Consider the following 25,829-nt stretch of genomic DNA (forward strand, 5'->3'; position numbering starts at 1 on the left):
TGATCATTACCACACTGAATACCAGAGGGAGACCCTCCACAGATCTCCAGAATGCTCTCTCTTCACTGGTACTCTGCTCTACAAACTTGCCCTGCATTATTTTTCTATAGACTCTTAGCTCCATCTCTTCAACTCAGAGAGCCTGCCTGGCTACATCTAAGTTCACCCTGCTTCTGCCATGGCCTGGGAATTCTCTTATGGCAGTGAGTGGTGTATTGGTGTGCTAGGGCTACCATAACAAAATACCACAGACTTTAGTGGATAAACAACAAAAAATGATTTTCTTACAGTTCTGGAGGTTAGTTGTCCAAGATCAAGGTGTTGACAAGCTTGGCTTCTTGGTTTCTTCTGAGGCCTTTCTTCTTGACTTTGCAGATGGCAGCCTTCTTCCTGGTCTTCATGTCATCTTTTCTCTCTGTTGTCATTCCTATAGTCCCCTTGAATGACCAATCTCCTCTTATAAGGATACTAGTCAGATTGGATTAGGGTCCATCTTACCCTCTTTTAAACTGAGTCACCTCTTTAAAGGCCTTCTTTCCAAATACTTTACATCTGTGGTACTTCAACACATGAACTTTGAAGTACCTCACAGTGTGCTTCAACAAATGAATTTGGGGGGATAAAGTTCTGCTTATAACATGAGGATAACCATAGAGCTCATATTGTTTTTATCTTGTCTCTCAGGGATCACGGTCCTTTGTTGCCTGATGTTCAGGGTCTTGAAAACTGTTGTTTCATTTTATTTTTTTCTGATCTATCTATCTATCAATCATCTTTTAGCAGAAGAGCAAATCTAGTCCTTATCATACTATCTTGGCCAGCAGCAGAAGTTCTGAGCCCAAGTTCTTAACCACTTTATTATTAACCACCACACATTATTCCTCACATTGCCCTTCCACAGACATGCACAGAAATTTATAGGCTCACTCCTACTAGGAAACATTAGTTAACTCATCCTCGTCTGATCTAGATCCCACTACTATTTATTTTCATCATATGCTGTAACTTCATAGACCCTGTAGTTGATTATATTTGCTGACTTGTGTTTTTTTACTAAATCATAAGTTCCATGAGGTCCAGGATTATGCCCCAGAACCTTCACAGTGCCTGACATAGTAAGAACACAAAAATACTTGTTGAGTGAATGGATATTTTATGTCAATCCCCCAATTATAAAGGCCTTAAAGTCTAAACGTTGAAACATGTATCAAATGTGAGATACTTATCTTTAATGCCCTTTCATGAGGATAAACATTTAGATATAAAGACATCTGACTTCTTTTCCTGTACCATGTTAGAGGAGGCCACTCTTGGTGGTCCCTGTCCTAACCTGGACTTCTGTTTTTTCCCTGTCTTCCCCTTCCTTATCCCGCATTCTGTTATTTTTCATCCCTATGAGACAGGTATCATAATTTTACATCTAAGGAAGTAGAAAATCAGAAAGTTAGTAACTTACTGAAGAATAAAGGCAGATTCCAGAACTGATTCATCACAGGGATTAAAATTATGCTTCTTGGCTTATACTTGGAAATTTATACTTGGTTTATACTTGGCTTATACTGGAACTTGGCTTCCAGTGCTCTCTAAAGTTTTTAAGTCAAAAATGTCCCTTAAAATCCTGATGGACTTGATTATTCTTAGGAGATTTGTATTATTCCAAGCCCAACTTTCAAAATAAGTATATCACAAAATACTGAGTATATTACCCAGTAATTTACTCAGTAGTTTTTTTTTTTTTCATTTGACAATTAAGTCTTCAACAGTATCTCCTATTGTTCTCATGCAAATACCCAATTTTCTAGCCATAGTATTCATTTCCTAGGCTCTCGAGACTGCCTCAGAATCAAATCACTGCGTATAACCTTTATAAAAACCTAACTTGGCAAAATGCTTCCCACTTTCTAAATCTTCAGTTTGAAAAAATATTATATGCACACACATATATGTATATACATACATAAATCCATACATACAGGCTTTTTGGAATGCAGCACGTTTATAGTTTGGAAGCTTTAAAATTTTGAGTTTGTATGGTGTTTGGGAAACCACCGGTCTGTCATTTAGTACTTGTTGTCAAAAGTGCACACAGTAAAGCTGCAAAGGGATTAGAGGATAAAGAAGTGATGTGAAAGTAGTTTAGGCAAGTAAATCAGTGTTAATCAGTCCAACTTTGGAGTGTATTGTATCAAAAATGCATACATATGTATTTGTAAATAGCAGTGTATCCTATATAGATTTGGAAAAAAAAAACATGATCTCTTTCCTAATTAATTTCATCTCAGGCTGAATATATGTTAAAGTAAGTGTGCTTTAGAAGAATCCTAAATATGTGCAAACTATTAACATTATGCTGTAGATAAACATCATGCAGATAACTGAGACAAGGCTAGTAGGCAGGTCAGTCCTAGACAACATCACAAAGGTGGCCACATTCCTGTTTGTGTGTCCCCACCACCTTTCGTCACTTCTAATCCTTTTTCATTTCCTGTGGCACATTAGTGAGCAAGTTTCACCACCTAGTCCCAACAGACCATCATAATATAATAATTGCTCATTTTTTTTGAACACTTACTTTGGGCTGGGAATTCTGTACAGAGATTTATAAAGATTATGGAAATTTAATTTTCACTGTTGCCCTAGTGGTAAATACTATTATTAACCTAATTTATGGCTGGAGAAGCCATAGTAAAGATTCATCAACTTGCCCAAACTCACATTTGCTGTAGTGGGATTGAAATCTAATGGAGGCACGTTTGCATCCCACTGCTCTGTCTAGATGCTTAATGCCTACCTCCTCAGATCCAAATATCCATCTTTTCCTCCATAATTTAGAGCAGTTTTCTTTCCTGACAGTGGGGTAATACTGGATTATTTCAGCAAACTAATCCATGCTCATCTTTAAACCTTTTATGTTTTCCTTTTATTTAACAATAGTTTCCCACATTAGGAATTAACGTATGTAGAAAACGACAAGGATTCTGGCATGCTGGTGGGAGAAAGGAGCAGGGCAAATTGCTCTAGGAACAGATACAGAAGGATTTATTAATCCATTCACCGCTGAAAGTTAACAACTGCTGATTTCCTCGTGGTGTATTTCCATTATTCAGTGCCTTGCTACATGGGAATCCTTCCTTGCATCACAGACTGACCTCCACTTGGAAGAAACCTCTGAAGATAAACCTGAATCCCACTGAGGACTTCTGTGCTATCTTTGGGAGACAGCATCTATTAACCAAAGTTACTCTTTCTGGATGGACTGTGTCCTTTATAAAGTGGATGAAAAACATTTAGCACTATCTGGAAAACCAACAGCTTGAAACTCAGGTATTCCAGATCATTGACATGAATTGGATATACTTGTGTGTGTGTGTGTGTGTGTGTGTGTATGTGTATATATATATATATATATATATATATATATATATATACACACACACATATATATGTATATATATACACATATGTATATGTATATATATATACATATATATACACACACACATATATATATACATATATATATACACACACACACAAATACATATACATGAATATATATATATATAAATATTTAGCTTAGTTTTTATTTTAAATGTATGTGCCAATAATTACATATAGAAAATTTTTTGTCCAAATATTTGTTTGTGGAACATGTCCTTTTAAATATATCATGAAGACTCAGTTTTAATAAAAAGTTTAAGATAAAATGACTGGCTATGGTGTGTTCTTTTTGTACTAGTCGCTCAAGCCTCTGAAGTAGATTCTGACAAGAATTCAATGTATGTGGGGCGCCTGGCTGGCTCAGTTGGTGTTTGACTCTTGTTTTCTGCTCAGGTCATGAACTCAAAGTTCCTGAGTTTGAGCCCCACACTGGGCTCCTTGCTGGCAGTGTAGAACCTGATGGAATTCTCTCTCTCTCTCCCTCTCTCTGCCCTTCTTCTGCTCATGCATTTTCTCTCTCTGTCACTCTCTCTTTTTCTCTCTCAAATAAATAAATTAAAAAAAAAAAAAAGAATTAAGCCTGTGTTACCAAGCATACTATGCATTCATCATGATTTTCTCTAAAATCCTATTCTCTCTGACATTAGAAACTTGAACTAAATATACAAAAATTATTGTTATAAAACTTTAATGATAATTGTTCACATTTTGGTTTGATTAAGAGTAAAGTAATTGTTTTCCACAATTAAAAAAAGTTACCAAGTTATGCTAACTAACTTGGATGTAAATTAAAAAAAATAAATAAAACACAAGCACCTCCAAAAAAAAAAAAGTTACCAAGGTAGATTGAAATTACTATTTGAGTTATTAGTTAGTAATCCTATACAATCTAGTAATCTAGTAAGATTGACCATACAAAATGATTTTGTATTTATTTTATGGATATATTTAGAAACTGAACATGTTATTTAATATTTGCTAATTTTTTGAAATAGATATTTTTCAAGACCGAACCTTGAGGAATTAGTATCATTTGGATATTAGCACTTAAATCTGTGTCACACAAAGAACCTAGACATTTAAATTATTTTAATCAAAACAAGAGATACACAAATGCAGATATAAAGCTAAACGTTTTTTGTAAATACTGGCATGCATAATTATTAAACCATTTGTAATAAAGAATCTGGCTCCCATTTTTTTGACGTTTGAACACTGGTAGCTTTTAAGCAAACTTTCCCTTTTCCCTGTCTTCCCACATCTGGGCAGCCTGCTAAGAAAGCACCAGTGTTTCCCTGCTTTGGCACTGCCATATACCTCCTCCCTGCAAGAACCCACACCCTCAACCACCCCAAGAACCCCAAGCCATTCTCCTTCTCTAGCTGTCTCAAACCATTTTCAGAGCCGCCCGAGAGGCCTGCCCTGCTCTCCCCAGAAAGCCTCATTCTGTAAGTAGTGAACCTTTTCATACGATCTTAGTGTGTTTGTGGCATTACTAGCCTTGAGGTCTGACTTCGGGTGAGAACCCTTCCTGTTTACCAGCATGGCCCCAACCATATTGTTTTGCAAGCTATTTTACTACTCCAAACCAGGTTTTTGCCATCTAGAGATAATGGAAACAATAATCTGTAACTCACAGGTTGTTAAAATGATACAGTAAGCTCAGAACACCTACCAGAGGTAAGTAGGGTGGGGGAATTAGGTGGAGGTGGCTGAAAGGTACAAACTTCTAGTTATAAAATAAGTCCTGGGGATACAATGTACAACATGATAACTATATGTGAACAATACTGTATTGTGTTTTGGTAAATTACTAAGAGAATAGATCTTGAAAGTTCTCATCACAAAGGAAAAAAAGTTGTAATTGTGTTTGTGTGATAGATGTTAACTAATCTTATTGTGGTAATCATTTTGCAGTAAATACATATACCAAATCATTATGTTATACACCTTAAACTCATAAATATTAGATGTCAATTGTATCTCAGTAAAACTGGGGAGAGAAAGAACACCTGCCAGATAATTGGTAGCCAATAAGGTCATTAATTATTTAAGTGAGAATCACATTAAAAATGCTTTATTTTTAGTGCCTTTCTTTTTCCTCTTTCGTTTTGCATGTCTTTCCTCCCGCTTTTCTTTTCTATCCACACAACGGCCGTCCCCCAGACACACCATGCATACCCACAGGTAAGTCCTGTTAACTAGTATATATCCTTCCTTCCATTTTTCTATGCTCATAGTATTCGGTAAAGACTTACACACACAAACACTCCCACACATAGTTTTAAAATTTGTTTTTTATAAAAATGAGGTCCTATTATACATGCTACTTTGCGTCTCATTTGGTCATTCTACAGTATCTTGTGGAAATGTTGAAAGTCAAGAATAACTCTAAAACATTGCACAAATGGCCCTACAACATATCATGTTATGAATATGTAGTCATTTATGCAGACATTTTCTTGTTTACAGTTATTTAAACTGTATTACCGTTATATTGCTTCTAGTTTTTCATCACCTCAAAAAGAAACCCCATACCTTTTGGCTATCATCACTTTCTAACCTTCACCACCTCCCATATCCCCAGGCCTCAGGAACCACTAGTATGCCTGTTCCCATTATGAATCAATGGAATCCTATAATATGTGATCTTTTTTGACTGGCTTCTTTCATTTAACATGTGTTCTACAAGTATTGTAGCATTTCTCAGTACTTTATTCTTTTTTAAAAAGCGGCAAGAAATATTCCATTTTATGGATATACCATACATTTTGCTTATCCATTATATTTGTTTATTCTTTCGTTGAAAGACATTTAGGTTATTTTCAATTTTATCTATTATGAATTGTGATGCTATAAAAATGGTTTATTCATTTTGTGAGAACATATATTTTCATTTCTCTTGGGCCTATACATAGGAGTGGAATTGCTAGGTCATATCACAGCTGTATTTAACCATATCAGGAGTTGCCAGATTGTTTTCCAAAGTGGCTACACTGTTTTACATTTCAACCAGCAGTGTATGAGGATTCTGATTTCTGCACATCCTCATGACTGTTTGTTATTTTCTGATTTGTTTGTTTGTTTTTGTTGTATTATACCCACCCTACTGGGTGAAGTGGTATCTCATACTTTTGATTTTTTCCTGTTGCATCTTTTCATGTGCTTCTTGGCCATTTGTATATATTCTTTGGACAAATGTCTTTTCAGATCTGTTGCCAATTTTTAAAGTGAGGTTGTCTTTTTATGGTTGAGTTGTAGGAATTATTTATATATTCTAGATAAAAATTCCTTCTGAAAAAAAAAAAAGGTTAGAGAGGGAGGGAGCCAAAACATAAGAGACTCTTAAAAACTGAAAACAAACTGAGGGTTGATGGGGGGTGGGAGGCAGGGGAGGGGGGAGGCGATGGGTATTGAGGAGGGCATCTGTTGGGATGAGCACTGGCTGTTGTATGGAAACCAATTTGACAATAAATTTCATATTTAAAAAAATTCCTTCTCAGATTATGATTTGCAAATACTTCTTTTCACTTCTTGATAATGCACTTTGATGCATAGAAGTTTTTAATTTTGATGAAGTTCATTGTTTATGTTTTTTTTTCCTTTGTTGCTTATGCTTTTGATGTCATTTTTAGCAATCCATTCTCAAATCTAAGGTTATTTAGATTCACCCCTATGTTTTCTTCTAAGAGTTTTAACTTTTAGATTTAGGTCTTTGATCCATGTTGAGTTAATTTTTGCATATGATGTGATGGAAAGACCCAGTTTCATTCTTTTACATGAGGCTCTCCAGTTGTCCAACACTATTTGCTGAAGGGACCATCATAATTTTCACCACTGGGGAATGAGTCCCTGGAACTCCTTATGTTGTTGTCCTAGAAGTGGATCTCCTGGTGCAGCTTTTGAACTGATTGTTGTGATGTGTGCTATGGTGGTGGTTGTTATTAATATGGAAATCTGACTCCTGCATACCTCATCATAAAAAAACTCCTTAACAACAACAAAATGACTCATTTGATTCTTACTTGGAAGAAAGATCTACCCTGAAGTTTACATGTACGTTTCATTCAACACATGCCTTCTTTCAATAACTGCTTCCCAAAACAGATTCCCTGTTTTCAGTTAATTTTCTCTGAGCCATATAGCCTTTCAAAAAAGACAAAGAAGGATTTTAAGTCGATGTGCCAGTAGCTGTTATATAGACCTGGTAATAGACTTAGTATGTTTTGAAAATAGTTTAAGTCCATCTTGTAATATTGCTTGTAGCCAGGTATTACTACTTTTTATTCTGAGGATTCCACCGCTCCCCCCTTGCATTCCAGTTTCCTAGAGGGAAATTAAAAGTCTTTCTTACCTGAACTGGCTATTCAAAGCAGAAGCATCAATGCTGAATTTCTCTGTAGTTTTGACTTGAAATCCTAGGGAGAAAGAAACTTATTTCCTGTGTTCATGAGAAATGAGGCTGTACTTGGATGAAATTCATCATCATGGAGGATGACTCATGTGAGCTTTGGAGTCAGTGGGCACAGGTATAAGATCCGATTTGGGGATATTACTTGTGTGGTCCAGTGTGTGCTTTTGTTGTTGTATTACCAGCAGTTGATTGACTAGGAAACATATATGCTCCATTTTTAGAGAACTACAAACACACACATGGACACACTTTAAATTGGAAATCATCACTGGACATGTTTATAGTCCCTAGAAGATACAAATACAAGTCTGAGCTTGTTTTCTTTTCTTTCTTATTTTTTTTTTTTGAAGACTACCTTGAAGATAAGAGGCTCTTAAACAAAGATAAGTCCATGTATGCTGTTGTTGACCATCTATTTCATAATCAATTTCTTTATCTTGTCTTTGCTTTAAATAGGTTTGTAAGTTATTGTACTTTTTTCAAAACTCAACAGTTGAATCTATGCCTTGATTAAGCCCTATTATGGGTTGATTTTTTTATTGTGCTTTAGCTCTGTTCCTCCACTTGTCTTTTCCTGTTACTGTTTCAGGATTTTTATCATCTCAGTTGAGAAATCAAACTACTTTAGATCACAAGGAATTGATGCACTAATATAACCAAAAAGGAAAAGGGTATATTTGGGTATAATTGGTTCTGAACAGGTTTATTTCTCTTTCTGTCTGTATTTCCTATTTCTCTTGAAAGTGTTGACCTCTTTTTTCTCCTGTTGCTACCTTTATAGGAGGTTCATTCTGTGGTTCTCAACTGGGAGATATTTAGCAGAGTCTAATAACACAGTATGGTATACTATACTATACTATACTATACTATACTATACTATACTATAATATATAATAAATAATATAATATCTGAAGGTATTTTTTCATACCACACTATGGGAGGAGGGTCCTACTGGCATCTAGTTGGTAAAAGTCAGGGATCCTGCCAAACATCCTAGGACAGCCTCTACAACAAGAAGTTATCTGACCCCCAATGTCAAGACTGCTGAGGAGAAATCCTGGGCTGGATTAATGTCTCCTAGTAGCTCCTGGATCACAAGTTCCCAACTATGTACTAGGAAAGAAAGAGCTCTTCCCTTCCAGTTTTAATTTAGGTGAAAGTCCCTAGGGAAGGCTTGGTTTGGGTTACAGCCAATGCCTCCCTATCCCACCTCAGCCCTGCCCCAGGCCAGTCTGTGGTTAGGAGCCGAAATACTATTACCAACACAGCCTCGGTCAGGTTCTCACTGTTAGACAAATCATAGCAGGCGGGGGTTAAGACCAAAGGAAGATGGCAACTTTCACTCAGACCCCATGTTAGATGTTCACATGCCAAAAGAAAAGGGCTACTTTATGCAGAAGAAAGAAGAATATGGGGAAGATAAAACATTTTGTCCACACTCTCATTTTAAAATGGAGATACAATTTTATTCACTTGAAATTTTTCAAGTTGTATACATTTATATAATTAACAATATTCTGTTCTTATGCCTAAATTTTTTCAACGAGAAAGGACTGAAGTAAAAATAGCTCTTCAAAGAACATGAATTAGAGATTACAAGTGTAAATAAACCATTAGTCCAGGACATATAATTACATAGGAGGTTAATCATAATTTTATTGGCTAAGAAATAGCACAAGATTGTGAAATTGAGTCATTAGTGCACTCATCTGTATTGAAATTACAACCTTTAGATTAGGTTTGATTGAGCCCAGTGTATAAAGTATATTCATATGTTGAAATAAAGCATTGAGACTCCATCAAAGTACACTGATGTGAAGAATATATTGAGTAACAAAGCTATGATGCTTTCTTTTACAAATATGTTCAAATACACGATCATCTTACATGAATGGAGTATGGAGGGACTGTTACTAAAGATCAATTCAGTATTCTTACTGTTTCATATAGATTTGAAATTTAAGAATAACGAAATGAATCTGTTGTATGGAGATAACCAGATCCTTTAAACCAGGTTAGCACCTAAAAAAAAAGGTAGTTAAGCACCTTTAATTTAAATGTAAGTGACTACGTTTATAATTGATCTTGTAATGAATCAATCTGTTCGTGGACTCCTCTACCATGTTATATTCCCCTCCCCCCCTTCCCCTCCCCCTTTAGCAGTTTACCACTTTATTCTGGCAACCTGTGACAGATAATGGATGATTGTCCATTTGAAAAGCAACTGATGTTTTCGTTATATCTCAAATGAAACTTGCACAAACATACAAGACCTAAAAAGCACTTTCACAGCTAAAGCAGTAGTATCATGCCCATATATTTCATTCTCTACAGATACTTTGCAAAGGACATAATTTGCTGTTTTATTTTATTTTGCTTTTTTTAACATTTAAAAAAATTTTTTTCATTTATTTTTGAAAGAGAGGGAGACAAGGCACGAGTGGTGGAGGGACAGAAGAGAGAAGGAGACACAGAATCTGAAGCAGACTCCGGGCTCCAAGCTGTCAGCACAGATCCCGCCTCAGGGCTTGAAATCACAAACCACAAGATCATAACCTGAGCTGAAGTCAGATGCTTAACCAACTGAGCCACCCAAGCACCCCTATTTTGTTTTGCTTTTTAAAAATAAGATTAAGCCCTATTTTCTTTCTTTTCTGAAAATAAAAGGAACAAATTATGGATTTCTTACTACTGCATAATGACTAGAGCCACCTGGTAGGTATAGTATGACTTCAAAATTTCTTGTCCATAGCACCATCATTCATTAGGTCCCTAAGCATAAGTTTTTGACAAGTTGTTTCATTTTTGTCATCTCACAGATGTACTTAGTTTCTTCATCTAGAATCATGACATTTGATGAGATCTTAATAATATCTCAGTCAACCTTTCTCATATGAGAAAAGCAAAGTTCAGAGGAGCATAGGGACTCTCGGTTGTCCTCTGAATTTTATAAAAATTAATAAAAGGAAACCTCATTTAAGATGAAATCTGGAGGCCAGAAGGGGTAGCTTTCATGTCCTACAACCTGTCATCAATTGCAGACCCAACAAGAAGTGACTTACCTTGCAAATACGTTGTGCTTTAGCTACTACTGTACTGTTCCAGCCAGAGGAAGAGAGGTTTTTCTTCTCTACCTGGCAACAGCCCAGCCAATGAGAGATTGTTACAACTCAGCCAATGAAAAGCCACTATCCTTTCAATTCCCAGTTTACTTCAGTGCCCCCCCCCTTTTTTTTTATAACAGCCTTTCCAACTTCTCCCTTTTCCTCTATAAAATAGTATTCCTCTCCTTTATTCTCCAGACTTTCCTATGGTTTTGCTATAGCTTCCTTGTCCTAGATTGTAATTCTCTGCTATTCCTGAATAAATCCTTTTTTGTTTGTCTGTTTTTTGCTGGTAAAATACTGGCATTTTTATTTTTAGGGTAACAATTTCACCACCCCTTCCATACTCTCACTAACAGAAAATCAGATCTTTGTCACATCATGCCTGGAAGATTCCCCTTTTACGTCCTTGCAGGTTCTCTCTCAGAAGTCTCCAGGCCACAATTTTCTGACTCATTTCATTCTGGCAAAGTTTTCTTTGGTTCATATTAAAATCAGAAAATTAAGAACAATGTACTATAGTTTTCACATAGCCAAACTTAATTCAATTTATGAGTTGTTTAGAAATTGGGTCTTTGTTGGGGCGCCTGGGTGGCGCAGTCGGTTAAGCGTCCGACTTCAGCCAGGTCACGATCTCGCGGTCCGTGAGTTTGAGCCCCGCATCAGGCTTTGGGCTGATGGCTCAGAGCCTGGAGCCTGTTTCCGATTCTGTGTCTCCCTCTCTCTCTGCTCCTCCCCCGTTCATACTCTGTCTCTCTCTGTCCCAAAAATAAATAAACGTTGAAAAAAAAAATTAAAAAAAAAAAAAAGAAATTGGGTTTTTGTTAAAGTCATAAATTTGCCTCTTTTATGAGGTATTGATAATTTTAATGTCTTTCATTTTATAAAATAAAAATTTAACTCTCTGTAATCATTTATTTATTTGTCAACTGGACTGACCATAGGGTGTCCAGGTAGTTGGTCAAACATTATTTTAGGTGCTTCCATGAAAGTGTTTTTGATGAGATTAACATGTAAATCCATGGGCTGAGTTAAGCAGATGGCCCTCCTTAAAGTAAGTTGGGCCTCATCCAATCAATTGACGGCCTAGATGGAACAACAAATCTAAGAGAAGAACTCCCGCTGCCTGACTGCCTTCAGACTGGGATATTGGCTTTTTCTCATGCCTTTCTACTAAACTGAAACATTGGGTCTTCCTGGGTCTCCAGCTTGCCAACTGCAGATCTTGGGACTTGTCAGCTTCCATAAAGTATGAGCCAGTTCCTTATAATAACTCTCTCTCTTTTCTCTCTCAATACACACACACACACACACACACACACACACACACACACACACACCATATTGGTTCCGTTTCTCTGGAGAACACCATTATTTTTTCTTCACTTATGTTGTAAAAAATTGCACTAGTTGGGGAAATCCAAAAGCCTAGAATTTTGCTCTACTCCACCCTGCTTGATCAATCTGATTCTATTCCTGTAAGTCTGTTGTTTCTGCCTTAAGCCCATCAGGCCCTAAACTTGTGCGCTCAGTTTTCTCTGCTAACCAACCATATGATCTCATTCTTGTGGCCATTGGTGCCTAAGTCTAAATGGTGCTGAGAAAAGGCTAAATACTGTAAGATGGAAGGAGATATTTTAATAGGTATTCCAATATACTGCCCCACTATATGCTTAATTAAAAGAAGAGATGTAATCTTTTCAGGTATTCTAAGCCTATCAGAAGCATAAATTAAGTGCACTTTTAAGAGATAGTTAATAATATATATCAGTTATTAAGTCCCTTATATGTGTCAGCCAAGCTTGGTTATCATTTCTTTCATTTTCTCATTTAAACTTTTTACCATTTCAAATTCAGAAGTACTATGATCTCCATTGTTTAAGAGCAGACTGGATCTTAGAAAAATTAATTTATCCATTACGACCAAGTTGGGAAATAATGAAGCAAGGATAACCCAGGTCTCTCAATGTCCTTGTGTCCTATACCACTGCTTCTCAAACTTTAATGTGCATTAGAATCACCTGGGGATCTTGTTAACACACAGATTCTGATTCAGTGGGTCTGAATGGGGTCTGGGGTTCTGCATTTCTAATAAGCTCCCAGGGGATGTTAATGCTTCCAGTCCAAAGACTGCATTGTGAATTCTCAAGGTTATATCATTATTGGGAAGGTGCACACTGTGAGAATATCTTACATGATGTATATAAAATCCTCTGTTTACTTGAACCTTATAGTCACTCTTTGGTCTGGCTCTATCACTTGTAGTTGTGTGACCTTAGGAAAATTGCTTGATTTCCTTTACCTGTTCTATAGAAAGACTAATAATAATAATGCCTAATTAATATGATGCTGCATAAAATTTTGTATGCAAAGAAAGGTCTGTATATATTCAGGCCACAGGTTAAGCATAAAAAAAAAATAAAAGGGTCTTAGGATCGATCTTACAGCACAGCCTTCTTCCTAAATAAGAAAATCAATTTGCTACGTAATCTAAAATAGAAACATGCAACTATTAGGCACTGACAAACCCACAAGTATTATACTAATCAAGAAAACGTTCCTAATTTCTAGCTTTTTGTTTTTTAACCAGATATATGTAGGGTTATAGCCACGTGATCCATGAGCAACCTAAATTCAGAGAGAAATAAAAGTTACCTGGAAACACATTCTTTCTGGCAACCCAATTCTGACATCTAGCTTACAAATGTAGAAATAATGTTCTTCTGTGTTTAATAATGGCTTTAGATAAACTCTCAGATTGTTAGAGGTAGAATTAAATTCTGAGCATACTGTAAAAAAGAAAAAAAAGGCATTTTAGCATTTAAAATTCTGAGCTTGTTAGTTAAGTATTCTAGGCCCCAATTTCCCATCTGTGGAAAGGGGAAATTAATCTGCCAAGATCTACATTGCTGGGAAGTACAAGAATAAATTATACACAGCTGACTTTGACTACTTTCTTTTAAAAAAAAAAGTATTAAATTTTACATCAGCTTCCTCTTGTTACCCCCAAATACCTGAAACTTACAGCCCATCCATGAATTTGGGATATCCTGAGATAAGGCAAACTAATGCCTTAGTGACTAAGGTATATTATAGTAGGAAACATTCAGAACATGATGCATATGTATGAATATAAATAGATATACATATTTAAGTTCATATTAATGTGTGTGTGTGTGTGTGTGTGTGTGTGTGTGTGTGTGTGTGTGTATGCTCATGTGGTGTGAGAACATGTATAGTAAATTAGTGGAAATACATACGAATTTAAAATCATTGGAGCAGGAAGCCAACTGCATACGTGTTACTGCTTATCTTCCTCCCTTTTTTTCATGTATTACAATTCTCCCAGATTTGAAAATATGTTTATGTTCATAAGGTTATTGAGCAATGAGATCCTTTAAAATGGGACAGCTATTTGTGGGTCTTGCCACCACTTTAGCATGCGTAATTTTTTCTTTTTTCTTTCTGCTTTTTTTTTTGATGTTTTATTTATTTTTGAGCTGGGGAGGAGCAGAGAGAGAGGGGGACAGAGGATCCAAAGCAGGCTCTGGGCTGACAGCAGTGAGCTGGATTCAGGGCTTGAACTCACAAACCATGAGACCATGACCTGAGTTGAAGCCCACTGCTCAAATGACTGAGCCACCCAAGCACCCCAGCATGTGTAGTTCTTTAAGGCTGTAACTGCATATGTTCAAGAGGAAAAAAATGCAACTTCCACAGTTCCTATTTATATTTCTCTTAATGTAAGTCGTGAAGATTGAAGAGATTGTTTGTATTTCTTTCTAAAGCATGACAGTTAAGGTAATCTTTTGGTAATATTAGAAGAACAATGCTTTCTCATTTTAAGAGAAATCACCCCAGAACATGCAATTTAAATAGCTGATCAGAGCTGGTTAAATGAGGCATTTGATAATTATGCATAAAAGATTTTCTCTTCCTACTTGAAGTATTATGATTACTGATGTTAAAATTAAATTATTATTGCTTTAAGTGGTTTATTTGAACAATCTGAAGTTCTAAAATCTTTTGAAACATTGCACTCAGATATCATCATCTATGCATCCATTTATTCAGTAATTCACTAATTCCATAAATATTCCACCACTAATAGGTGCCAGACACCCTCATCTGTGCTGTTGTAAGCAATAACGGTCAATAAAATAAACATAATCTGCCCTCAGTGAGGTAAAAGTCTAACGAGGAGACAGGTGCCATATATAAGTAATGAGTAAATCTCAAATAATGTGTACATTAGTGTCAGCATTGGCAGATGGGGATTATAGAGGCTGGAGACAGAGATGTAGCTGGGGAGGTGAACTCTGTAGCAGAAAATCCAGCAATCACCATGTTGATCTTGATTCAGGCTGATACCCACATCAAAATTAGTCCCATTCCACAGAGGAAGTATGAGAAGCTGGAGGCTTCCTGCAGAGGAAAAACTGCATGCCAATTCCAGGAGAGCTGCCAAGGTGTGAAGGAGTGGATGCACTCCATGCAGGAGAGAACTGGCCCAAGTTGGATGCAGGACAGGTTCTGACACACGGAGAGGAATGGAAAGCTAACATGGACAAAGATGTAGGATCCATTTGGCTGTAATAAGTAGGAAACCGACTCTGCTGGGTTTAAATGAGGAGGAGATGTATCCTCATTTAACTAGGAAGTCCAGAAGGAGAGGGTGCTTTAGGACCAGCTTAATCAGGTCTCCCCACCTTTGCCTCTCTGCAGACCCTCGCTCCTGAGCACTTGGCTTGTTGGCCTGTCCTCTGCCTGCTTATCTCACAGAATGAAAATGATGACTTTGGTTCATATTCACATACACAATATCCAGACGAAACTAGAAACTGTCTTCCCATGGTTACCTGTTTTTAAGAATAGGAAAAGTCTTTTTCCAGAGTAACCAGTAAACTTCCTTGTGTCTCATTTCTCCAAATTGGAATGTATGGGCACCTGGAACCAATCCCTGTGAGAATTTTGTTATACAACAATTTGCCTGAGTTTCTGGACCATTTGATTAGATCCTTCTCAATTTTTCGAAAGCAAAAAACCAGATAGGATTTCATACCCTAATATTAGTATCAGATAAGGAGGCACACTCCAAGGCAAAATTAGAAACATCTAAGATTCAGGTGGGATGTACCTATAAGAGAGGGGAGAGGAGCAGAGAAAGGAAGGACTTCAGCCTGCAATGCGGATCTGAACCTGAGAAAGGGGAGATGAAAGGAAAGGAAAGGAAACTGGTCTAGGTTGGAAGGACCTCGGGATGTAGCATGGCCATGAGAAAGTCCCAGGCCAGGAGCGAGCCCCAGAGAAAAGATGACTATTAAGAGTCTTGCATTAGCAGAAGTGGCCTGGCTCTATTCCCTCTGCCAGGCTCAGCCATTGGCTGTGAGCAGCCTGGGGAAAGCATGATGTCCTTGTGGACATCACAGTGGCTCCCATTACATGACATCTGGAGGCTGCCTGCTGACTATGCTTATCACAGAAGGTTTTCTCTTCTAGGTGACATACTTAGCCACTGTCTATGTTGTTTTCATACAGTCTTTCTTCACTTTTCGGCTTCTGGGAAGTGTAGACAGATTTTACCTAAACTTACTCAGTGACAGTTACTACTTTTACTCTTTCACGTAGAGGCACCTTGTTCTACAGAAGGGTTTGGGAAATTTTTAATATTGCTAATTTTAGTTTACCATTAAAATGGTTTTGATAAAGTGCTTAATCCTAGATAGTTTAAATACATATTTTGTCAGGGTGCCTGGGTGGCTCAGTCAGTTGAGTGCCCAACTCTTGATTTCAGTTCATGTCATGATCTCATGGTGAGATTGAGTCCCACAACAGGCTCTGTGCTGACACAGACTGACCTTAATATTACCCAATCTTTGATTAATGTATTATCTCTGAGTCATTCTTTCCATCCTCCATGGCAGTTTATAGCTAGGTTTAATTTAAAAATATTCATTGAGGTATGGTTGACAAAATTGTAAGATATTTGAAGTGCACAGCGTGATGGATTGATGTATGTATACATTGTGGAAGTTCCTTCTTTGAGCTAACTAACCCATCCATCACCTCACATAGTTACTCCTATTTCTTTTGGTGAGGAAGTGTAAGTTCTCTCTTAGCAAATTTCAAGTATACAATACAATGTTATCAACTAGCTACCACTTATACGTTATATTCTCAGACCTTATCCATCTTAGAACTGAAGGTTTGTACTCTTTTACCGTCCGCTCCCTATGTCCCCCAGCAAACACTTTTCTCCTATTTCTGTAAGTTTTGCTTTTTTTTTAGATTCCACATATAAGTGATACCATGCAGTATTTGTCTTACTATGCCAGGTTCATTCATATTGTCATAAATGGCAGGATTTCCTTCCTTTGTAAGGTTGGAATCATCTATCTATCTATATATCTATCCTCATTTTTTACATTGTTGTCTGTCAGGGAAACTTAGTCTCAGCACATGGGCAGCTTGGGCTACTAAGTCACAGGAAATGTTCAAAACTTTCCTTATTAAAAAAAAAATTCTCAAGAATGTTCTCCATACTAACATCACTTAAGAAATAAATGCCCATACTCTTTTTTTTTTCCTCTTTGAACTTACAGCAATATTTTCCCTCTACAGCCTGGTACAACTAGATATTAATTTCCTTGATAATCTTAAAGAGATTGATCAACAAATTTATCACCAATTACTAAGTATTGATCACCTAGTGGGCTGAATACAATCAAAGCCTCAGGAGTCCTTACCATCTAGTTATGCAGATAAGAGAACCAAATGCTCTGTTTTAATGGTTAAGAGTGAGGACTCTGAGGTTAAGACATGGATTTGAATCAATCATTTATTAATTGATTTAGACATATCTATTAACTTTTCTGAGTGTCAGTGTTTTGTGTTTGTTTTTTTCTGTAAGAATAGTGTATTCGTTTGCTAGGGCTACAATAACAAAATACCAAAGACTGGGTAGTGTACTAAACAATAGAATTTGGGGCCCCTAGGTGGCTCAGTCAGTTGAGTGTCCAACTTCGGCTCAGGGCATGATCTCACAGATTGTGAGTTCGAGCCCTGCATCGGGCTCTGTGCAGACAGCTCAGAGCCTGGAGCCTGCTTCAGATTCTGTGTCTCCCTCTCTCTCTGCTCCTCCCCTGCTCACACGCTGTCTCTCTCTCTCTCAAAAATAACTAAAGATTAAAAAAATAAAAAAAAAACAATAGAATTTTATTTTCTCACAATTCTGGAAGTGAGAAGCCTGGAATCAAGATTCTTACCCTCACAATCATCATGAAAGCACATGTCATGTGTTTATGAGTTTGCAAAGATAAAAAGTACATAAAGCAGCCTGGAACATCAAGATGACTCCAAACATTGTAGCTACTATTTTATTTAAAATATACATTAATATCTATGTTCCACAGTTTCTGATTTATGTACTGTTTCATTTAGAGATAAACAAATGTCTTTTGAATATCTATTTGTGATGTTAATGGCAAAAAAGAGAAATATCATCTCTGCTCACAAGCAGTCACCAGACTACACATCTCTACAATGTATGAACACAGGAATGTTAACACTAAACTACCACGTGGAGGAAAATTTAGGTAAAAGATCATTAAATCTGACAGGTGTAAATAACAGTGTTATATTTGATTTTGCATTCTTGATTTATGTTTACATGACATTAGGAAAGATTTACTCTAATACCTATTTAACAGTTTGCTGTTAGATACTATTATAATATTTAGTCTATAACAAATATGGCTACATAGCTCCCCAAATAAAATGTATGGCATGTAACTTTCAGGGTCCTCCTTTTAGGATTATGTAAGTATCTTACCCTGGATGGGGATTAACTATACAGTCATGGAAATACTAGTAACAGTAAGAGAAAGAAACTTTATCGCAGATTTGGCAAAGTTAATTTATTCTACTTTTAGCTTTCAGAAATCTTTCATAAAATTAGATAACGAAGAATCTAATGTATAATCTTGTTGTGAGTGGGTGGTTATACATTGAGATATCTGACACCCAGTTGTTAGAAGATAAGAAAAATGCAAAGCCCAACTGAAAGTCTCATTGTGTCTTGTGTCACATGTGGCACAGCAGTAAAAGAGAGGCACACTGTGTGGGAAGAACACTCTCTCTGAAGGCTGAGAGCCATTCACTTTGCAGGATGTCCAAACAAAACTTACAGAGAAGAATAGATTGTTCCCCTTTCCTTACCTTCATTCATTAGCTTAATAATTCATTCATCAAAAGATCTTTTAAAACAAATAAGAGGGAAATGATTTATATACTATTTCAACATACATTTCTCTGGTTCTAGTACAAGGAGCAAAGAGAGACTCGACATTGAATTGATTTCAGGGACTCTCAAACTTTCCTCTTCACTACTTCATTCCCCCTGATGTAACAGTTACATCGAGCTTTCAAGAGCTGTTATCAGCTGGACACATGGATCCCAGTCCTTTGAATTCAGCTTGCCTGAAAGGAATAAAAGAGTGTAAGGGGTGGGGGTGGGGGGTTGAAGAGGTGGAAAAAGCTATCTCACCAATTCCAAATACTTTTGAGTGAGTGCCCTCCCCAGCACACTGGCGTTGAAGCTCCGTTGTTGCTTTATTTCCAAGACCATGGTCCTTTGAGACACCTGTGGCCCCAGATGAATCTGAAGGAGAACTTGGGTAACAGTTTGGTATTGATTCTGAGATGAGGTGTTTATAATACTTCAGATATGATACATGAAAGCATGGGTTGCCTCAATAAAGGTGTAAGCTATAAAAGTATCATTTTTCCCCATTATGAATATTGAGATCACAGTGCTCTTCCAGGAAAAGAAACATAGGGATGGACAATCCTGTTTGATTATATAGTAACAATGAATATTGTTTGATAAATACTACGTCAAACACTTTACATGTGATTAGTCTTTACTTGATATTATGAGACCAAAACAATTATTACGTTTTTTTTCAGATAAGAAACCGAGGCCTGGAGAAATCAAACAGCTTATATGATCTCACGTGACCATCAGTGTGATTCACATCAAAGGTCTGTGCTCTTAACCACTACCCTAAACTGTCTTCCCTATTTAAGAACTCCAGGCTTTTACTTATTTTTAATAAGCAGAAACCACTTTACATTTCCCTGAAGCATTAGTTCTGTGGTGCTGGGAACAGTGGAGTTCTCCCAGCAAAGTCCCTTGGAAAAGTGAGAGGGTATCAACCCCACCACATAGAGGGAGGAAGAGCCACGACTGTGGCCACAGCAAATGTCTCTCACCTTTAGAAACTCTGCTGAGTGGCAGAGAGGAGGAAATACCCCTGTCAACAATTGTGGTGATTACCAGGTAAGATGTTGAGAACTAACCAAAAATAGACCTGCTTGGATGGGCCTTTATCCTGTCTCTATGTGAAGTCACTTCATTTCCTAGACTGTCTGCAAAATGAAGGAATGTATTAGCTGACTAAAAGTATCTTCTACCTCTAAAATGATGAGGGTCTATGAGACATTGCATTCAGATCATAGATTTCCTTACCTTGACTCCAATTTCCATCTTACACCATGTTACTTCCTTTCTAAATTCAGTTCAGCCTGTATTGGTTCTTTCTTAATGAAAACATACTGACTCAAGAGGGAACTAGAATAGCGGATATGCTACTGTCAAAGCCACTTTGAAATACAAGATTTCAAAGAAACTGTGCTGTTCTTCCATGTTAATCTTTGCCGAAGATTCTTAATCCACAAAATAACATTCTAAGCAGAAACCCCAAAAACCTTACTATTAGGAAGAAGTTTTAAGCAAGGGCTATTGTTCCCATAATGCTTACTGACATTTAATGGCAAGAAGTGCCATGATATTCTCTGTAAATCCAGTATAAATGTACTAATCTATTTCTTGAATGCCTTTGAGGTTTCTATGTCAGCTTTACCAGGGGTCATTGGGTAAATATTAGGCCAGTTTCTAAGTAGTGTATATTTAACTTAGTTAATATGCGTGTTCTATGATACAAACTGGGTTATTCTAAGTTCTATTTATTATTTCCTCACATTGTTCTATGGTGCAAACAATGCATGCTATAAACTATTTGTAATCACTACTATTTTTTCCTCAACAAAGACATCTTATATCTAAGAGCTTTAATATTGTTTTAACTTCAGAGCCATTTGATAAAAATATTGCCAGAAAAGAAGTAATTCAAATATGTTTTCTTGGTGCTGTCCAGAACCCATACATAGCATCCAATGTAAGACTGCTATTCCCAGATTGTCTTATGTCTCCATATACAACCAGTTCAACCATTTTTGATTGATGTGGTGAGTCAGTTCAGGGAAACAACCTGTCAGTTTCATCTTATGTAACAGTCCAACCAATTTAACTGAATTGCCAAGGAGTTTGAAACAACCAAGCAATCAACTCAAACAAAGCAATTAAAGTGATTTTACCTGTAAGTACAGCCTAAGTGATTGATACGAAGTTCCATATTTGGATATTTTATCCACACAAAAATTATGTTTTCCTTATTGTAAAATATTCCTATTGTTTTATTATGTTATTATATTCTTCTAAAATTAAATTTACATGGAAATATCCTGAATTTCTAGAACTGCAAAATGAATAATTTCTAGATTTATCTCTATAATCTGAGAAAAGCTTTAAGATGGCAGTGAAAAATAAAATTGACACACGGCACTTTAACAACTGTAGCTAGTTAAGAATAATATGAGAGGCCCCTGGATGGCTCAGTCAGTTAAGCCTCTGACTTGGGCTCAGGTCATGATGTTGTGGTTCACAAATCCGAGCCCCGTGTTGGGCTCTGGGCTGACAGCTCAGAGCCTGGAGCCTGCTTCAGATTCTGTGTCTCCCCCTCTCTCTGCCCCTCCCCTACTCATGCTCGCATGCTCGCTCTCTCTCTCTCTCAAAAATAAATGAACATTAAAAAAAATTTTTTTAAATAATATGAATAATGTTAGTTTTAAAAAGCAATTAAAAATTTGTTTTAAAATATTTAGTTACTTGTGAGAGAGAGAGGCAGAGCGCAAGCAGGGGAAGAGCAGAGAGGGAAAGAGAGAGAGAGAGAGAGAGAGTGAATCCGAAGCAGGCTCTAGTCTCTGAGCTGTCAGCACAGAGCCCGGTGTGGGGCTTGAACTCATGGGCATGACCTCAGCCAAAGTCGGAAGCTCAACTGACTGAGCCACCTAGGCACCCCTTAAAACGCAACTTTTAAGAAGATAGAGTACAAAATATTTACTGAAAGCAATGTCTATTCAATGACATCAACAATTTTGATCAAGCCATCTTTTTTTTTCTTTTTGTATGAATTATTTCACAGAGGAATATTTGAGTTTCCACGATTGTATAGACATTTTAGTTGCTTATTCACTAGTCAGAATGCTGAGCTTTGCAGTTTAGATTAGAATAAATATACTTAGATATATTTACCTCCAACTGTGGTGGAGTAACTGAGAATAGACTCTCCACTAAAGCTGAAAAAATAAACAAGTGGACAAAGTAGGTGAGGGAAGAGTTATCAAGACACCAGCCTCAGGTGACATAAGACAGTGATTCCTGAAAGGTGGGGGAAAATAATGTGCACCGTATGACTTCCCTAGCTTACTGTCTTGAGTGAGAGAGTTTTCATGTCATAAAATATGGAGGCAGAACCCAGTCAGAGTCTGACCAACTCTCTGAGTTGAAGAGACAGAGCTGAGAGTTTGAGGACAAAAAGACTCTAGGATTTGCCTCTGCAAGGTACTGGAGAAGAGAGAGCTGCACAGAACGGGAACTCCAGAGATCTGAGCAGGACGCTTCATGTCTTTAGCATCTTGCAGATGAGTGTGTGGTGTGAGGAAACTCCAAGGCCAGGGAAAGAACCACCTGAATGGAGTAAAGGTGACAGTGCTTGCCAGTGACACAGAGCTGAAAATAGCCCCTTTCCCCATGATTCACAGGGCATCAGGTGGAGCTCACTGAAGTGTCTTTATCAAGAATAGGAAATAATTAGTTTTAAACACTTCTCTAGTCTTGCTTAACGAATCTTAAAAGCAAGTTCAAACAGTATCCAAGTAAACTAGCTGCGGCTCAGAACAAAGCTCAAAAATATATAGGACAATACAAAAATGTCAGCATTTAACAAAGTAAATTCATAATGCCTGGTATGCAATAAAAAATCATCAACTAGTCAAAATAATAGAAAAATATAACTCATGATGAAGGGGAAAAGATCAATCAATTGAGAACCAGAGCTGAAAGAGATGTTAGAATTAGCAAATAAAAAAATATTAAAATAGTTATCATTTTATATGTTTAAATGTTAAGTACAGACATGGAAGATATAAAACAGACAAAAATTGCATTTCTGTAAATGCAAACTAAAATGTTCAAAATGAATAATACACTGGTTGGGATTAATGACAAATGCAACATTGAAGATGTAAAATTAGTAAGCATGAAGATTTCGGGATAGAAACTATGAAAATGAAACACACAGATGAAGGATAATTTTTTTTCAAAAATGAACAGAAAATCCATGAGCTATGAAACAACAAAATCTGAGACTTGAAAAGTGGCTAGCTAATATACTGGTAGTCAAAGTGGCCAAAGAAAGGGGACAAGGACAGAAAAAAAAATTGATGAAATAAAGTCTAACAGATTTTCAAATTCGATGACATCTATGAACCCACAGATCCAAGAGTCTCAATAAATCTCAAGCCCAAGAAATAAAGAAATCAACTGTAAGTCACATCATGACCCAGTGGTTAAGAACTAGTAATGAAGAGAAAATTCTTAAAATCATGGATAGGAAAACTTGTATCCAGAATATGCAAAAACCTCCTAAAACTCAATAAACACAACTCATTTTTTAATTTATTTTTATTTTTATTTTTTAATGTTTATTTTTTGAGAGAGAGAGAGAGAGAGAGAGAGAGAGAGAGAGAGAGAGAGGGAGGGAGAGGAAGGGCCAGAGAGCGAGGGAGACACAGAATCCAAATCAAGCTCCAGGCTCCGAGCCGTCAGCACAGAGCCCGACGTGGGGCTCGAACTCCCAGACTGCGAGATCATCACCTGAGCCGCAGTTGGATGCTTAACCGACTGAGCCACCCAGGCGCCCCAACTCATTTTTTTTTAATGAGCAAAAATTTGAATAGACAAAAAAAGATATACTACTGTGGCTAATATGCAAATGAAACAATACACCACGCCATCTATCATTAAAGAAATGCAAATTAAAACAGCAATGAGATACCACCACACAACTAGGAGAATGGCTAAAATTGAAAGGACTGAGCATCCTATGTGGCAGGTGTCTCTCATTGACTGATGATAATTTAAAAAAAAGAATATAAAAGCATTTAATGCAGCCACTTTGGAAAAGAGTTCAGCAGTTTCTTAAAAAGTCACACATAACCCTATGACCTAGCCACTCCATGACTAGATATTTACTCAAGAGAACTAAAAGTCCATGTCCATAAAAATACTTGTCCAGGGCTGTTCAGAGAAGCTTTATGGTTAATTGTCAAAATCTCTGAAGAAATCAAATACCCAAAAACAGATGAATGGATAAGCAAACGGTTAGATTTTACACATGTAGGCAATGTTACTATTCTATGCAAAAGTTATATAAGGGAATACTGTTCACCAATAAAAATGAATGAACTAGTGATATTCTACAGTATGAGTTAATCTTCTAATAATTTTGCTGAATGAGTGAAGCAAGTAAAAATAGAGTATGTACTCAATATGATTCTATTTCTGTCAAATTCTAGGATATACAAACCAATCCCTAGTGACAGATTAATCTGTATTCTGTAGTGACAGACTAATCCAGGTAGAGTGTGTGGGCAGAATCAGGAGAGGCCAGAGACAGGATTTTTAAAAGGTACAAGGAAACCTGTGTGGGTGATGGAAATGTTCATTACCCTGATTGTATTAATATTTGTATGGGTGTGTACATATGTCAAAACTCATCAAATTATGCATGTTAAACATGCAGTGTTTGTTGTGTGTTAATTTTACATCAATAAAGATGTTTAAAAAAATGAATACACTTAGGAATGCATACCTTTCTCTCTCTCGCCACCCTTGTTAACACTCTAGCTTGGAGTGTGCTGCCTTAAAAGATGAAGGACGGTTTCACAGTGGCAAAATTAAAAAAAATATATATATATGTATATATATATATATATATATATATATATGTATGTATGTATTTTTCATTGACATTACTATTATTTTATTCCATGATACAAATTGTTGACTAAATATCTCTACATATAAATATTTTAATCACTTTGGAAACCTCTTTAATGGAATGTTTCTTATGGGACTGCTGTTTTGCCAATAACTAGATATGTTGTTCCTCCTCATCTCAGCCCTGGAAACCAATAGAAGAAAAACCTTCTCTGTGATGACTCACCTACTGACATATCATTGTGCAACTAACTCTTCAGCGTAGAAATCATTCAATCCATGCTCTTACCAAAGAAATTATTCTTCAATTTGGGAAGTTTAAAACTTTTCATGGAAAAAATATTTTTCTCATGAAAAAAGCAATCCATATTTCTTATAGAAAAATTTAGAAAATGGGGCGCCTGGGTGGCGCAGTCGGTTAAGCATCCGACTTCAGCCAGGTCACGATCTCGCGGTCTGTGAGTTCGAGCCCCGCGTCAGGCTCTGGGCTGATGGCTCAGAGCCTGGAGCCTGTTTCCGATTCTGTGTCTCCCTCTCTCTCTGCCCCTCCCCCGTTCATGCTCTGTCTCTCTCTGTCCCAAAAATAAATAAACGTTGGAAAAAAAAAATTAAAAAAAAAAAAAGGAAAATTTAGAAAATGCAAAAAAAAAAGGAGAATGTTTTATGTATACTATATAGTTATAATTG

General features: G+C 36.7%; 1 protein-coding gene across 5 annotated transcripts in view; it reads left to right on the top strand.

Annotated features, from left to right (window-relative positions):
- Positions 1-25,829, top strand: part of SNX7 (sorting nexin 7) — a 224,784-nt gene that overhangs the window by 173,771 nt on the left and 25,184 nt on the right. For 2 of the 5 annotated variants that reach the window (XM_040471067.1, XM_040471066.1), the window contains one exon: positions 3,108-3,407. In XM_040471067.1, coding sequence (XP_040327001.1) covers positions 3,108-3,194 — 87 coding nt within the window. In that variant the 3' untranslated portion in view covers positions 3,195-3,407. The other 3 variants (XM_040471065.1, XM_040471063.1, XM_040471064.1) reach the window with 3 other exon arrangements.

This window comes from Herpailurus yagouaroundi, unplaced genomic scaffold (assembly GCF_014898765.1).
Source record: "Herpailurus yagouaroundi ecotype Mexico unplaced genomic scaffold, PumYag 77, whole genome shotgun sequence".
In the NCBI taxonomy this organism is placed as follows: domain Eukaryota; kingdom Metazoa; phylum Chordata; class Mammalia; order Carnivora; family Felidae; genus Herpailurus; species Herpailurus yagouaroundi.